At 45.2% G+C, this 15,746-nt stretch overlaps 1 protein-coding gene across 6 annotated transcripts in view; it reads right to left on the bottom strand.

Annotated features, from left to right (window-relative positions):
- The window catches only part of PRICKLE2 (prickle planar cell polarity protein 2), a 321,728-nt gene that overhangs the window by 77,667 nt on the left and 228,315 nt on the right, over positions 1–15,746 (bottom strand). For all 6 annotated transcript variants that reach the window (XM_079794944.1, XM_079794949.1, XM_079794946.1 and 3 more), the window contains one exon: positions 10,988–11,171. In XM_079794944.1, coding sequence (XP_079651070.1) covers positions 10,988–11,171 — 184 coding nt within the window. The remainder of the gene's footprint in view (positions 1–10,987; positions 11,172–15,746) is intronic.

Below are 15,746 nucleotides of genomic sequence, written 5' to 3' on the forward strand. Positions count from 1 at the left end.
ACTCCTTTGTCATTCACTCCTTCCCCCCACATCTGCCAGCTTCTGTCTTTCTTGGTATAAATAGCTTCTCACATAAAAAGTGCAAACTATCAACTGCCTGAAAGTGAATGGTAAAGCTGGGTGCCTGGTACTATGGCCTCAGCCCAGTGGTGAGTCACAGCTGTAGAATTCATGGTCTGGGAGCATCTCCTGGGTTAACAGGCCAACGCGAGAGCCAAGGACGCAGGACCAGTGAAAGGATTTGAATTCTCTTTTAACAAACAGCCTTGTATCCAGGCCACATTCAGGGGAAGCCAGTCAGGAGCAAGATGCTGGGAACGAAAGTTGCTTCACTGTTACTCCCCATGGCGAGCCTGCTTCAGTGTCTCCAAGACCCAAAGGATGCCGGTGGCGATGACAGCAGTTACCATTCGATAGGCCTATTATGTGTCAGCATCTCCTAGGCTCTTCGCAGAGTCATTCATTTCTTCTCACAGTTACAGCTCATTTTACACAGTAGCCAAGGTTACAGAGCTAGTAAGGGGAAGAGCCAAGATTTGGCCCCATCTGTTTCCAGCACTGTGGTTTTCCAGAGCCCGGCAGCAGTTCTGGACTTGGGCATGCCGCAGAACCACCCGAAGGCCCTGCTCAGACGCACGCTGGCCCACCTCAGAGCTCAGGTTCAGGAGGTCGGGGCCGGGACCCGAGAACCTTTATTCTGAACAAGTTCCCACGTGATACTTGAGCTGCTGGTGCTCATGCACTCCGAAACCCCGGACTGGGCTGACGGCGGAACTTAACCATCCTTCCATGTATCACCTCTCCAGAGAGGCTATTTCCTTTCCAAGTAGATTCTCTAAGTCAGGGACCAGCAAACTTCAGCCTGGGGATCAAATCAGGCCCGCTGCCTGTTTTTGTAAGTAAAGTTTTATTGTCACATGGCCATGCTCACTCATTTACATACTGTCTATGCTTTCACACTACATCACAGCTGGGTATTTGCAACAAGAGACTGTATGTCCTCCAAAGTCTAAAATATTTATTGCCTGGCTGTTTACAGAAATGTTTGCCAAGCCTGGCTCTATACCACCACCCGTGTCCACTGTGCCCCCAGCACACCCCTCTCTGAGGGTCTGTTCATCAATCGCTCATCTGACTGCCCCACGAGACAGCTCCACAAGGGCAGGACTACTTCTTTGTTGGGTCCCAGTGTCCCCCAGAGCCTGGCGTCTAGCCGGCACTCCACAAAGGTTTGCTGAAGGAATGAACGCCATTGCTGAGAGCCCAGGTCCGTGACGCTGGACCAGGAACTTGAGGGCCATGGAGCAAGTAGAGGAAATGCAGTTGACACCATGTGGGCCCCGAGCCAGGATGAGGGAGTGAGAAGAGCCAGCCAGCCAGAGGTTGCTGATGGGAGGAGCAGCCTGGGGAGGCAGGGCCGTGCTGCTTCCCGCAGCGATGGGGAAACTGCTGGAGGTGGGGAGAGGAAAGCCTTAGTCACCAGGGCCAACCTGAGATTAGGAGAAACTTCCTTCTCCAAGAATGAAAGAGCCTGTGTGACGCCCGCTCCTTCTCGGGACACACGCCAAGCCGGCTTCCTCAGATCTGAGGTCCTGGGTGGATCACCTCGAAGAGGCGGGTGGAGGAGGAAGAGCCCAAGTGGGCGGCGGGTGGGAGAGACGGCTGGCCTGAGTCCTGGCTCTGCCTCTTACCAGCGGTGGCATCTGGTCTAGTTCCCGATCCTCCCTGAGCTGCAAGGCATTCACTGGAAATGTGGGGGGGTTTGTACAAGGATGAAATGTGGCCGTGTAGTTGTGTAACATTTACTGAATGAGTAACACGTATCATACATTTTAGGCACCGAGCAATAGGGGTGAACAAGACAGTGTACGTCTCCCTCCAACAGGCTCACATCTTAGAAGGGGTAGACACACTTGTGCACGGACTGTCTGCGAGGCATGGGCATAAGATCCTATGTGCACGGACTGTCTGCGAGGCATGGGCATATGATTCCTTGTTACCTTTTCCATCTCCAAAGGGGGATGCTGCTGCCTTACTTCTATCTGTGGGCAGAAACATGAAGGTGGTAGGCAATGGGGCTCTGGGGAATCTGCAGGGGCGAGCATGGCCGGGGGACGTCCCAGCCCTTGGTCCATGATGCCTCGGTGAAGACTGCGCACTGCATGGGCTCCATTCACTTCTCCTCAAACTGGCCAACAGCACTACCTAAATTCTTGGCCTGGATATACAGCTGGTGTTGATTTCATTTTGCTTCTGACCTGCACGTAGGTGAGTAACTCCTGTAGCAAGCCAGGCCTCGACATGCAGGCTTCATGCCACTCAGTAGCAGCTCAGACCCACCTCCTCAGAGAGGCTGTCCCTGACCAGTCCGTCCAAATGAGCAATCCCGCCAACACCCGGCCCACGTGCGCTATCACAGAAGCTGCTGTATTTCCTTCACAGACCAGACTGGGTGGGACACGACTTGTAAAGCACTGAGGGAGGACAACGCCTGGCACAGGTAAGAGTTCACTACAAGTTTCTACCACTACCATGAACATCACTGTTCTTTTTAAAATCACAGCCTCACCTTATCGCGAGCATTTGTTTCCTAATTTACATGTCTCCAAAACCCTGCTTACAACCGCAATGTAGCAGAAATCTCAATCATCTTGTTAACTGTTTTATCACCAGTGCCTAGACCAGTGCCTGACACATAGTAGGTACACATTAGCTATCAGTTGAATAAGCGAATGCATAATTGAAAAAAAGCCTATTGCTATTCCTTTTTCCCAGGCTTTCCCAGTATAGCCTGATTCTCTCCTTACATCCTCATCCTATCTAATAAAAGAGTAATATGAAAATGGACCATCACTCCAACACAAAAGATGGCTGCCCCATGTGGTCAAAGATGGCTGCCCCCATGTGGACACAAGATGGACACCACAAGATGACCAGCAGGGGAGGACAGTTGGGAGGAACCAGGCCTGCAAGGGAGGGCAGTTGGGGGCAATAAAGCCTGCAGGGGAGGGCAGTTAGGGGTGACCAGGCCAGCAGAGGAGGGCAGTTGGGGGAGACTGGGCCTGCAGGGAAGCGCAGTTGTGGGGGACCAGGCCTGCAGGGGAGGGCAGTTGGAGGTGACCAGGTCTGCAGGGGAAGGCAGTTAGGGGCAATCAGGCTAGCAGGGGGAGCAGTTAGGTATCAATCAGGCTGGCAGGGGAGTGGTTAGGGGGTGATCAGGCTGGCAGGCAGAAGTGGTTAGGGGCAATCAGGAAGGCAGGCAGGTGAGCAGTTGGGAGCCAGCAGTCCTGGATTGTGAGCCCAGTGGTATTGGGCCTAAACGGGCAGTCGGACATCCCTCGAGGTGTCCCAGATTGGAGAGGTGCACGCTGGGCTGAGGGACAGCCCCCCACCCCCCGTGCACGAATTTTGTGCACCAGGCCTCTAGTTGGGGGAATAAGATCCCCTGGAAAGCTGCTAGGAGGCCATCAGCCCGCATCAGAGACGTGCTAAAGAGGCCTGAGCAGCAAAGTCAGAGCCCGTGCCAGGGCCACCGCTCCTGCTCTTCAGCCCCTAGGGGAGGTGTGCAGCATCTTCTTCTGCATGGGATGGCTGTGTCTGCACTCTGAGGACCTACAGAGAATGCCCCGGGGCACACTCCTGGGACCCAGGCCTGGGGACGGTGATGCTGCAGGATTCAGGCACCCAGCAAGATGGGTGGCAGGGCCCGAAGCCGACTTGGGCATCAAAGAAGTCTGACCTGCTCCAGCTCCACAGAGCCAGCACATCATTTGAACGAAGCTGCCCATTTACAGCAACCCTACAACCAAGTCCCTGCAGGGAGGAAGGCTCTGTGTAGGTGGAATCCCAAATTATTTTATTAAAAGCCCTTGAGAAGGCATCCAGGATTCCCGTTCAATCTATGCTTAACCCCTCTCCTCCATCCCCGCCTAACCTTCCTCGGTCTTGGACAGCCACAAGCCCTCATTCGGGCCAGCCCAGCCCTGAGGTCCACAGTCTCAGAGTACTAGTTCCTGGGGCATCTGAGATTGAATCCATCACTGCTGCTCATTCGCTGTGTGGTCGTGGGCAAGTTTTTAACGTCTCTGAGCCTTCCTTTACTCACCACTAAAACAGAGACAGCAATAGCAACGACCAAATTCAGTTGTTAAAGGAGAATCTAGTAATGCACACAGTTAAAATGCTGGTGGGCAGAAACGAGTGTGTGAAGAAAATGCAGTCACGTTCTCCATGGTCATCATCATGACCACGAGGCAACCGAGGCTCCTTGAAGTTGAGCAACTTTCCCGAGGTCAGAGAGGGATGGAGCAGCAGCCAGATTTGCTGACTCCAAGCCAAGCCCTTCCCACTGGGCCCTGCTGCCTCCTCCTCACCCAGTGACTCCCTGCAGCTCCCCAGATGGGGATGGTGACATAAAGGGTCCCCTGGAAACAAAAGGGGGTCTGCCAGACCCCCAGTTCCCCACCCTGCCCAGACCCGATCCTGGAGCTGAGGGCACTGTGCCTTTGCCAGATGCCACCCGGCTCCTGCCCTTTCCAACCTGAGACACTGAAGCAGCGGCTGGACAGGGCATCGCCTAGAACACAACTTTTAAGAGAAGCAGAGGGGCAGGAATCATGGTCACGAAGCAACTCTCTACGTAGAAAACCAGTTAAAAGTCTAATATCTTTTCCGTGTGATGCAGCCCCGAACGTCTCTGGTCCTTCAGAGGACCCCGTCTCCTGCCTGCTCTTCACTAATGTCCCCGGGGTGGCTGCCATGGGTCAGGCGCTGTGCCAGGCGCTGGGGTTTTCTGGATCATAAACTACAGTGGGGGGGGGGGGGGGGGACACAATTATTGAACAAATAATCACACCAACAAGTATCTAATTACCAGTTTGATGAACGCTAATAGGGAGTTCCAGGGATTGCCGTGAGCATGTGCTGGGCGTCTGGGCAGTCAGAGAAGCTCCTTGAGGAAACATTCACCTGACACACGATGGATGCGCCATAAATAACGAAGGCTATGCAACCCGATAAAGATATTGGAGACTTTCACGGGGCTCAAAACCAATGACTGCACCCGTCTCTTAGGTAGTGTTGGATGGTTCATTTTACCACTTCCAGCAGAATACTCTGAAAGCCAAACACTGGACAGTTACTCCTGGTATCTACTCTTCGTCCGTCCTGGGATAGTTTGAAGGGAAACTTGCGAGTTCTGGACAAATAACCTAACCACCACTCTTTATGTGCAAAAACACAGTTAAGGTCAAGGTCAAATTACCAATGTGTGGAGACCAAGAGTTTGGGGGCATCTGTATTTGAGAATCCCCCGCAGACATTTGGGGTACCCGGAACATGGATGAGAAGGACGTGCATCAGGAGAAACACTCTGATGGCCTCTTCAGACCCATGGCACAGCGAGAAGGAGAACTAATAGGAAAACCACAAGCACATGTACCATTGAGGGCCGCGGCCCAGCCCACGCGGCGGAGACCACCTCTGGAGGGCAGGATCAACGCCTGAAGGAGCTTTACATGTGACCCCTCCACCTGCAGCAACTGCTCTTCCGGAGAGGAGCCGCAAGTGTACAGGAAGGTTGGTTGCTGTCACCTTATTTCATATCAAGGAAAGCAGCCCGGGACGCACATTTCAAAAGTAAACGTTGGCTCAGGGTTGCTCGGGGTGGTACTCTGGTGCCTGGGAGGGGTCAATTCTCCTTTGTGCAGGATCATCTGGTACTTTTCAGGATGTGTAGCATCCCAAGCTCCTACCCATGAAAACAGTAGTGGAGTCCTCCAGCCATTTCACAATAACTACCTCCTCCCAAACACCCATATCCAAATGCCCCCTAGTGGTGCTGGTACCACTCCGGGTTAGGAACCACCGACAGAGAACTGCACATCCTTCCCAAGGAGAATCTGGATCTAAATACACTGATAGAGAAAAATCCTCGCAACACACGAAGTGGGGAAAAATCACAGTAAGTGGGTCGCATTATCACATTTTTGTCCAAAAAAACACACACCCAGAAATGTACTCCTATATCCATAGACACTTGTTATATACACACGCAAAAAGGTTGGAACACACTTCTCTGCCAAACACCTGACCCCCTCACAGGGCAGCGGCCATTATGCTGCAGTGAGAACATGGCAGGAGTTCGGTAAATGTTTGTTGAATCGAGGCATCCTTTTTTTGTTTTGATTGGAACAGAATTTTGCTGCCAGATACTCCAGGTTTTAATATCACTTTCAGCCAGGGATACTCAATCCACATTCCTCCCCCTACTCCCCTGGACATTGGGCAATGTCTGGAGACATGATTAGTTATCCCAGCGATGGGGGAAGGATGGCGTGTGTTACTGGCTTCTAGTGGGTAGAGGCCAGGGATGCTGCCAATCATCTTGCAAAGCGCAGGAGGCCTCGAGAGCAAAGACTTACCCAGTTAACGCTGCCAAGAGTGCTGAGATGGAGAAACCCTGCTCACCACTGGCCTTTCTCATAAGCTTGTTGAACACCCCCACATCCTGCCCGGAGTATTATGTACTGTCAGTTGATAACCATGGCATCTCTGGGAGACAGAGCACATCATTAAGTGTTTGGGTTTGAAGAGAAACTGGCGCCGTCTAGCAGACTTCGATGGTCAATCAGGGCGGACTCCAGCTCTCTGTTCGCTACCGCAAGGCTCTCTGGGTGGCATCAGACATATTTGGAGGAAGCAAAGGCAGAGGATCTGAGCAATCTCCGGATACTTTCCAGGCCAGTCATCACACATCACAGGATCAACGCCTGTCCTCGCTGGCATCCTCTGTGATGCAGATTAGCTTTCAGACTACGTTAAGAAAATTGGGCTTTACAGCTAGTAGATTTTTCTAAAATTAAGTGCTCACATTCAAGAACACCTCCCCAAGTGGGAGGTGACTTTCAATTGCATTGTATTTAATTGAAGGCATTTCTCGGAAGAAATGGAATAATAAAGAGTATAACCTGAAGGTCTACTAACCAACCCCACGCCAGGGGCTAAAATGAAAGGTTTCCAACAGAAAGGAAAGGAAACACATTGCTCCCAACCCTGACTAGTCGTATTTTGCCTCCAGCACAAAGCATTTTAATGTTCATTATAATTTCTCTTGGTAGAAAAATGGCTTTTCTCAAACCAGAGACAACTAACACGATACTAAACTTTTATTAGTGAGAGACATTTAGGATTCAAACTTTTCTAATCTTAGAGCATACTGGATAAGGTTTTAAAAACCTTTAAACCTACACAATTGAAGGTATCTCATAATTTACAAATTCGAAGTGCATTTACTTCATGCAACAAATATCTTTAATATAGACTTATATTTTATTAGGCAAGTACAGAGCCCTTCAAATAGCTTGAAGAGACAGTCTCTCTCTGAAGACAATTTCCCTTTCTAAGTATCTGTGTCATAGAGGTCTGAGTAAGTGTAAAGAATAGAGAAAACTGTGTAAAAGAGCAACAAAATTTTAAGAGAGGAATATCCTTTCATCTGACATAATTCAAACCACTTGTTTAATAGCATTAATCATCTTCTTTCAAAACAAATCAAAGAACATTGCTTTATACTTCCCCAAGACGTTCATTTTGGATGAGTCAAAGTAGCCTCCAAAATACCATAATCGCTCACTTTTTGAATTGGAGAATTTAACCAAGAACTAGCTTCTGCAATTGTCTATTTCTTGGCTCAATAGAAAATTTTGCCTGAATCTGAACATCATAGACTGATGTTCAACTATCTTAAAGAAGAAATCTACGTAAGCAGGGAACTGAAAACAGTTTAACTTTGAAATTTCAGGGCCCAATTTAGCAGGAAGCAAAGTGAACAAAAGAAGGATGGGTCTCTTAGAAGCTGCTGGAAATGAGGTTAGCACAGAAATGAAACAAGCTCACAGATGTATCGAGGTGTGAAAACTCATTGCTCAAGTACCAGGGGCAGAATGGTGATGTCAAACAAAGATCCTCAGTCACCCACCACCTCATCTGAGTTTTACAGACAAACTCAAATCCTCTCATTCTTCTTAAACTTACACTTTAATAATATAATCCTTACTGAAACAGGAAAATATATAACTTCAACCTACTAACAGAGAGAAAACACTCATTTCTTGCTGTTAATATCCAAGTTCCCTTCAATTTTCATGGACATTATTTCCTGTGAATGTTTCTATTCTGAGATATTTTCTCCATGGTAGGAATCAGAATAGAGATCACAAAACTGAAGTACCTGCAGGGTTTAGGAAGGCACCACAAAGGGTTAAAGTGGGCTTAGAGGAGACTAGGGTGACTTGTACAGATCAAACTCTGTCTAGAAAGAATGCCAGCTCTCAACGCAATGGCCAAAACACCATTTCTGGCAGAAATGAGAATTCAGATCCTCAAATTTTCATGATTATTTTTAAAGAATACTTAATTGATTTTTTAGAGAAACATTGATGTGAAAACCCAACATCAGTCAGCTGCTTCCTATACTTTCCCCTCTACCCCAACTCCCCACCCCACACACACACCACTGGGGATTTGAGCCCACGATCTGGACATCCAACCGACAACCCTTTAATGCACAGGATGGCACCCAACCAACTGAGCCACACTGGCCAGGGCCATAAGCATAAACTCTTAACTAAAAATTCCTAATTACTAAGCATTAGTAATTAATTTAAAGTTGTTTTTTTTTCTTATGGCTCTAGAATTTTATTTTTTATTGACTTTATTGGGGTGACATTGGTTAATGAAATTATACAGATTTCAGATGTACAGTTCTATAACACATCATCTGTATATTGTATTGTGTGTTCAGTCACATAATACAATATACAGATCAAGTCTCCTTCCATCACCAAGTCAAGTCTCCTTCCATCACCATTTATCCCCCCTATGGCCTCCTCTACCTCCCCCCATCTTATCTACTAAGTCAAAAGTTTAAACAATATTTGCTGGCTAAAGAAATCTTGCCCTGTGTGGTTGATTTCGTCAGCCAATTTGCAACCTCAGTATTGGAAGAAAAAAATGAGAAATGGCCAATCAAAGTGATGTTATCAGGGTCCCACCCTTAAGTTGTTGGTGAATTCTTGGGTCTTTCTTTTTTAAAAAAAGAATGTCTTTATTGATTTTTAGAGAGAGAGGAAGGGAGAGGGATAGATAGATAGAAACTCCAATGAGAGAGAAACATCATCAATTGGGTGCCTCCTGTACGCCTCCCACTGGGAATCGAGCCTGCAACCCGGGCATGTGCCCTGATCGGGAATAAAACCAGTGACCTTTTGGTTCCTACATGGACACTCAACCATTGAGCTACACTGGCCGGGTTCTTAGGTCTTTCTTAATCATAAAGAACTTTTTCTACATATGTAATACTTTCAACAATAAAGAGTTATTTAAAAAAGAACTTTTTCTAAAAGCATGGCCACATCTGAAGTTCCTAACTTGAAATTTCAGGGCTTTTTAAGTTTCAAAACATTCTGTCAGATATAAAGACCTGCAGAGCAAGAAGCTCTCTGTGTCAGAGGAAGGGAACAGTGGTCAAACACTTAAGATTCTAGTAAACCTGCCTCTTAAAGATGTGTTACTGTCGTAACCAGCTAGCTAATATTAATAATAGCTAAGGAGCAGAGGGAAGGCCAGATACAAGCAAGGCCATCTGGGCAGCTTCACTTGGAAGCTGCAACTTCACACTCCCTGGGGAACCACCTGTCCATGCCCTGCAGATCACCGGGGGGAGGGGACCAACAAAGGGGGGATAGGCGCATGTGCAGTGAAGTCTGGGTCACATGGGGAGGATGCTTGCCTGTCAGTCTGACCTGGGAATAAAGATAATTGACTAGGGGGTGGAGCCACCGCAAGTGTGCAAAATCTTGGAAGGTCATATCCCCCAGGCAAAGGAGTTCTTGCTCTCTTGTTCCTTTCGCTTTGCTCCTGTTTCCTTGCACTCATGGGTGCTCCCTCCACAGCCACGTGGCCTAGAAGCTACATGGCCCCTGGCCATCTGGACCCCAAACACCATGGACTGCAGCTGGGAACACAGGCTAACCTGACCAGATGCTGGACTGGACTGTGCAAACGTGGAGCAGAAACTCTGGGCACTGGCTCTGATCCTAGCCCTGCTGAAGACGAAATGGGACTTTTCCATGGCGGGACAGAGGGAGCTGGGGCCTTGGAAACTCAGGGGTTTAATTCCACAGAAATAAAACTTTATTTTATTTCTCCTGGGGGGGGGGAGGGGCTTCAGGAAATTCTTATTCCAGCGGCACCCCACAAAGCCCACTTCCACTGACAACAGGTGGGGACACGGACAGCACCTCACTGATAACAGATGCAGAGAGAAGATCATGGAAATACCTAGCCGAAAGCAGGGGCTTCTAAGCCAACACTGAGGCTGGTGGAAGAGAAAATTCCAAGTACCGAGAAATGCAAAGCAGAGGCTGTATATCACTGGGAAAAAGGCAGTGAACAGAAAAAACCAAGTTCATCTCATCGAGCCAATAATATTTACAGCCTGTGGGTAGTGCCAAAATATTTCAGGAAATGCCAATGTCTTTCTTTGTAAAGCAAGGCCAAGAGTAATATTTAAACACAGCACATATAAATCACTGGGGGGAACAGGCGAATGAATCCACATTTCCTCACTCTGCTTTACAAAGAATCTTAACCTCAAGATTCATGGTCAAGGCAGAACTCCCTTCCCTCTCCGAAATTAAAGATTCACTATCTAATGTTCCAAAGCCAACATTTCTGAGAAGTTGCTAGACCATCTTCTGTTAACAGTTCATGGCAATACGGAATGAATGAAAGTGATGGCTCACACAAGGCTCAGTTTCATTTCTCTTCCTCATTCCCCACTGCGGCCTCAGCCATCTCCAACCCATGGAGCCCCAACCACTTCCCTGAATCAGCCAAGTCAACGCTTCCTTCTGAACTGGACTGAGACAGGACGGGCAAGACAAAGGCAAAAGGCAAACCACACTTTCCCTCCTCCGAGCGGTACCTGTTCAGGCTTCAGCCCAGGCGGGACCCAGGCGTACTCCTCCAAGGCGCAGCCCGAGTCGTCGTCCGAGGTCGAGTTCCTCTGGAAGTCAAACATGAGTTTGCTGACGGTCTTCTCCATCTCCAGGGGCATCACCGTCACCATGTGCTCCTCCTGAGGGCACTTGCAGTGCAGACAGATCTTCCTGCAAGCAGCAAAGGCGGGAGGTGAGGGGAAGGCCAGAACCCCCATTATTTCCCATTGGCCTGCCAGTCCCCAGCCCTTGGATCCCAAACGATATAAACACATTCCTTGGCAACTGCTTTTTGGCAAAAGCATCTAAGGGAGCATAGCACAGCGCGCCTGCCTTTGTAGATGGCAGGCAGTGCGCATGTGCAGACACCATGGAAGGTCAGAGACCCCCACGTAAGCATGCTAAGGATGTTTAAACACGGACCCCAACCTTTCCTTCTAAATCAGTTCCCCAAGAGGAATGTCAAACTATTTTTTTTTATTTTAGCAGGTAAAACACACTGGAGAAAGACCATGACCACAATTTCCTTGACTGTAACAGTAATTAAATAGACATAATACATATGCTATTACCAGTAGACTTAACAAATACTGACAACATACCATTTTTTATGAAAGGTTCTTAGACCTTGGAAAATGAACGTGGCTTTAAAAAGAACTGCAGGTGAGATTTTCTTTAAGAGAAAAATACTTTCCCCATTAAACAAATCTGGGCCCACGATTTTATGAGAAAGGCATTTTCATTTCCACGAAAGATCCCTGTAGGTTTGAAATTTAATTAGAAACCCAAATCTTCCCTAAATTGATTGTTTTTATAATATACAAAGGAATCATGCATGCAAATTCTTTCAAAAGGCAGCAGCCAATGATCAAAATCTCTTCTCCAAATTGAGCATTCCTCTTTAAGGTTACATCTTTCCATTCTCCATGGCTACACAAATGATGAAGCAATAAAAAGGTTCATTCAGCAACACAAAAGCATGTCTAGTGTCCATCAATAAAACAGACAAAAATAATGGAGGAGGAAATTTTAACGAAAATAAGCTGTTATATGTATACTCTTATCTTTGATTAGTTCCAGTAGCACCTTACAAAGGCAACAAAGAGTCCATCATCCCAATCCCACATGTGCCTGAATTTTATTTTATTTTACTTTATTTATTTGGTGCCTGAATTTTTTGATAACAGCTTTAAGATATAATTCATATGTCATAAAACTCACCATTTAAAAGTGGCTTTGATCCTAGACACTTCTACTAATTTGGGGATTTTTTTTTCAGGGTTATTTTATGATAGAAAACATACTGAAGAGCAAGTAAGATATCTTTTTTTCCCTGCTTCATTCATAGGATTAAATATCACCAATTAGCTTCTTGTTGCAGAGAAATGGGAACTTTAATTTATTTATTTTACTTTATTTTAGAGAGGCAGAGGGGGAGAGAGAGGAGAGAGAAATGTTGAGTTGTTATTTAGCTTTTAGTATGTTCACAGAGTTGTGAAACTATCATCACTGTCTAATTTTAGAACATTTTCATCACCCCCAAAGAAACCCCGTGCACATGAGCAGTAACTTCCCACATTCCCGTTCCCCCAGGTCCTGACAACCACTAATCCATTTTCTATTTATATGGTTTTGCCTATTCTGGAAATTTCACATAAATGAAATCATACAATATGTAGATTTTTGAAACTTGCTTCTTTCATATAATATGACGTTTTCAAGGGTCATCTATGTTGCAGCATGTGTCAATCCTTCATTGCCTTTTTATTGAAATATAATATTCCATTGTATATTTTGTTTATCCATTTATCAGTTGGTGGGCATTTGGATTGTTTCCACTTTTTGACCTTTGTGAATTAATGCTGCTCTGAATATTTTTGGACACGATTGTGTGTGTGTGTGTGTGTGTGTGTGTACATATGTTTTCTATTCTCTTGGGTGGATACCCAGGAGTAGAATTTCTGGGTCATATGGTAACTTTAAGCTTAACAATTTGAGGAATTGTTAAACTTTTTTTTCAAAAAATATATGTACCATTTTATATTCCTACCATCAATGAATGAGTGTTCCATTTTCTCTGCTTCCTCCCTGTACTTGTTATTCTTTCTTTTTGATTATTGCCATCCTAGTGGGTTTGAAGTGGTATCTTACTGTGCTTTAGATGTGCACTTTTTAAATAGCTAATTATGTTGAGCATCTTTTAACGTGCTTATTATATCTCTTCTTTGTAAAAATGTCTATTCAAATCCTTAGTCCATTTTTAAATTGTTATTTGTCTTTTATTATTAAGTTGTAAACATTTTTATATACATATATTCTGGATACAATTCCTTTATCAGATAGTATATGATTTGCAAAAATTTTCTTCCATTATGTGGGTTTTCACTTTCTTGATGATGCCTGTTAAAGCACAATTTAAAAAAAAATTTTGATGAAGTCCAATTTATATTTGTTTTCTGTTGTTGCTTGTGCTTTAAGTATCATATCTAAGAAACCATTGCCTGACTTAAGATCATAAAGATTTACTCCTATATTTGAATCTAAGAGTTTTATGGTTTTAGCTCTTACTAGTATATGTGTATCTATGTTCCATTTTGAGTTAATTTTCATATATGACCTGAGGTAGGAGTCCAGATTCATACTCCTGTGGCTATCCAACGGTCCCAGCACCATTTGTTAAAAGTCTATTATTTCCCCATTGAAGTGTCTTGGCATCCTTCTCAAAAATTAATTGATCATAAATTTAAAGGTTTATTTCTGTCCTTTCAATTATTCCATTGATCTGTATGTCTATCCTTTTGCCAGTATTACACTGTCTTTGTTACTGTCGCTGTGTAGTAAGTTTTGAAACTGTGAAGTGAGGCTCCTCCAAAACTGTTCCCCCTTTAAAAAGTTGTTTTGATTCTTCTGCATCCCTGGCATTTGCATCATAAAATATAAATTTTAGGATAGTAGCTTGCCAATTTCTGCAAAATGGTCCTGCTTGGAATTGAATCTGTACACCAGTTTGGAGAATATTGCTATCTTAACAACATTAAGTCTTCCAATCCATGAACGAAGGATGTCTTTCCATTTATTTCAGTATACTTTAATTTCCTTCGATGCTATTTTGTGGTTTTCTGTTATGTCTTGCACTTCTTTTGTTAAGTTTATTTTTAAGTAATTTATTCTTATTGATACCACTGTAAATGAAAGTGCTTAATTTCATTTTCTAGATTGTTACGGTATAGAAACACAAATGATATTTCTACATGGATGTTACATCATACCATCTTGCTGAACTTGCTTATTAATTCTAATAGTGTGTGTTTCCTTTGGATTTCCTGTAGCCCAGACAGCCTTGTTTCTTTCTTTGCCGCCTGATGTCTTTCTCTGTCTTTGTCTTGCCTCACTGTCTTGAGCACGCTGGCGACTAAAGTGGCATGTGTGGGCATCCTGGTAGGGCTCCTGGTCCTCAGGGAAAGCAGCCAGTCTTTCACCATCGAGTATGACTTAGCTGTGGGCTTTCTGTCGAGGCCCTTTATTAAACCAGAGAAGTTTCCTGCTAGGCTAGTTTGTTGATTGTTGTTGTCTTTATTCACAAAAGGGTGTTGAATTTTGAATGCTTTTTTAGCATCCACCGAGGTGGCCAGTTGGTTTTTGTTCTTAATCTATTAATATTGTGTGCCTGAATGTTGACACCCAAATGTTCCGAGAAAACAAAATCAGCTTAATCCAGCCGAATTAGGCCTGTCATGGTCTCCCACGTCCTGCTTTTTGTCAGATGGAAAATACAACAGCCAGAATGCACACGTGGGTCTGGTTTGCATCTCCAAACTCAAAGATGTTTAATCCTAACCCTCGCTGTTCCTTTTAGAAATAGAGCTCATTTTAATAGTAACTAATTAATCAGCTACTTTAAAAAAAAAGTCAGGGGTTTGGGGAAGTCGTCAGGTTTTTTTTGTGTGTGTTTTTTTTTCCTCTTAAAATTTTTATGCCAGCTTATGGCTTAAGAAAAAACGTTTTCATGTACTAGTATTTAAGCAAATTTAGGAAGTTCTTTGGCAACTAACAGTTTTACTGGAAAGTCATACTTTTAAAACAAAAGGTAGAGGATATTTTTAAACCCAATTCAGATTCTAGAATATTCCTCAGTGAAACTTATTCAGCAATGCAGGGAAGAGCACAATATTTAATGCTGGACGGATGTGATCTAACGAACTAAAGCTCCAGGAGAAGGGAAAAGACAAGGAGAGTCACCGGATTATGGAACCAGTTCCAGAACGAGTCCCACTGCGGAGAAGCGTGAGCACAAAAGAAAGGGGAGAGGCCGAGGGCCCCGTTTAGTCTCTCAACAAATAACTGTCAAGCACCTACCATGTGCTAGACACTGCATTAGGCACTTGGGATGCCAACCAGACACAGACCCCTGCCCTCGTAGACCCTACATTATTAGAAGCGAGAAGCATAGCATCCGCAAGAAACATGACAGACTGCACACCAAGAAAGACAAGTCCACCGCCACTTTCCAAAGGCTCAGAGAGGCTGAGCAATACGATCAAAGTCAGCCCTAAACAGAGGTTCAAAGGAGGATCTGATTCCTGAACAAAAACAATTCCTTATAGACAGCATCCCTGATTCCAAGAATACACTTTTTAAAAACAAACAAACACGTTTTTATTGATTTTTTTTTTTTGAGAGAGAGAGGAAGGGAGAGGGAAAGAGAGATAGAAACATCAATCAGAGAGAAACATGCAAGCCCGCTAC

Source organism: Cnephaeus nilssonii (assembly GCF_951640355.1).
Source record: "Cnephaeus nilssonii genome assembly, chromosome: 17".
Classification (NCBI taxonomy): domain Eukaryota; kingdom Metazoa; phylum Chordata; class Mammalia; order Chiroptera; family Vespertilionidae; genus Cnephaeus; species Cnephaeus nilssonii.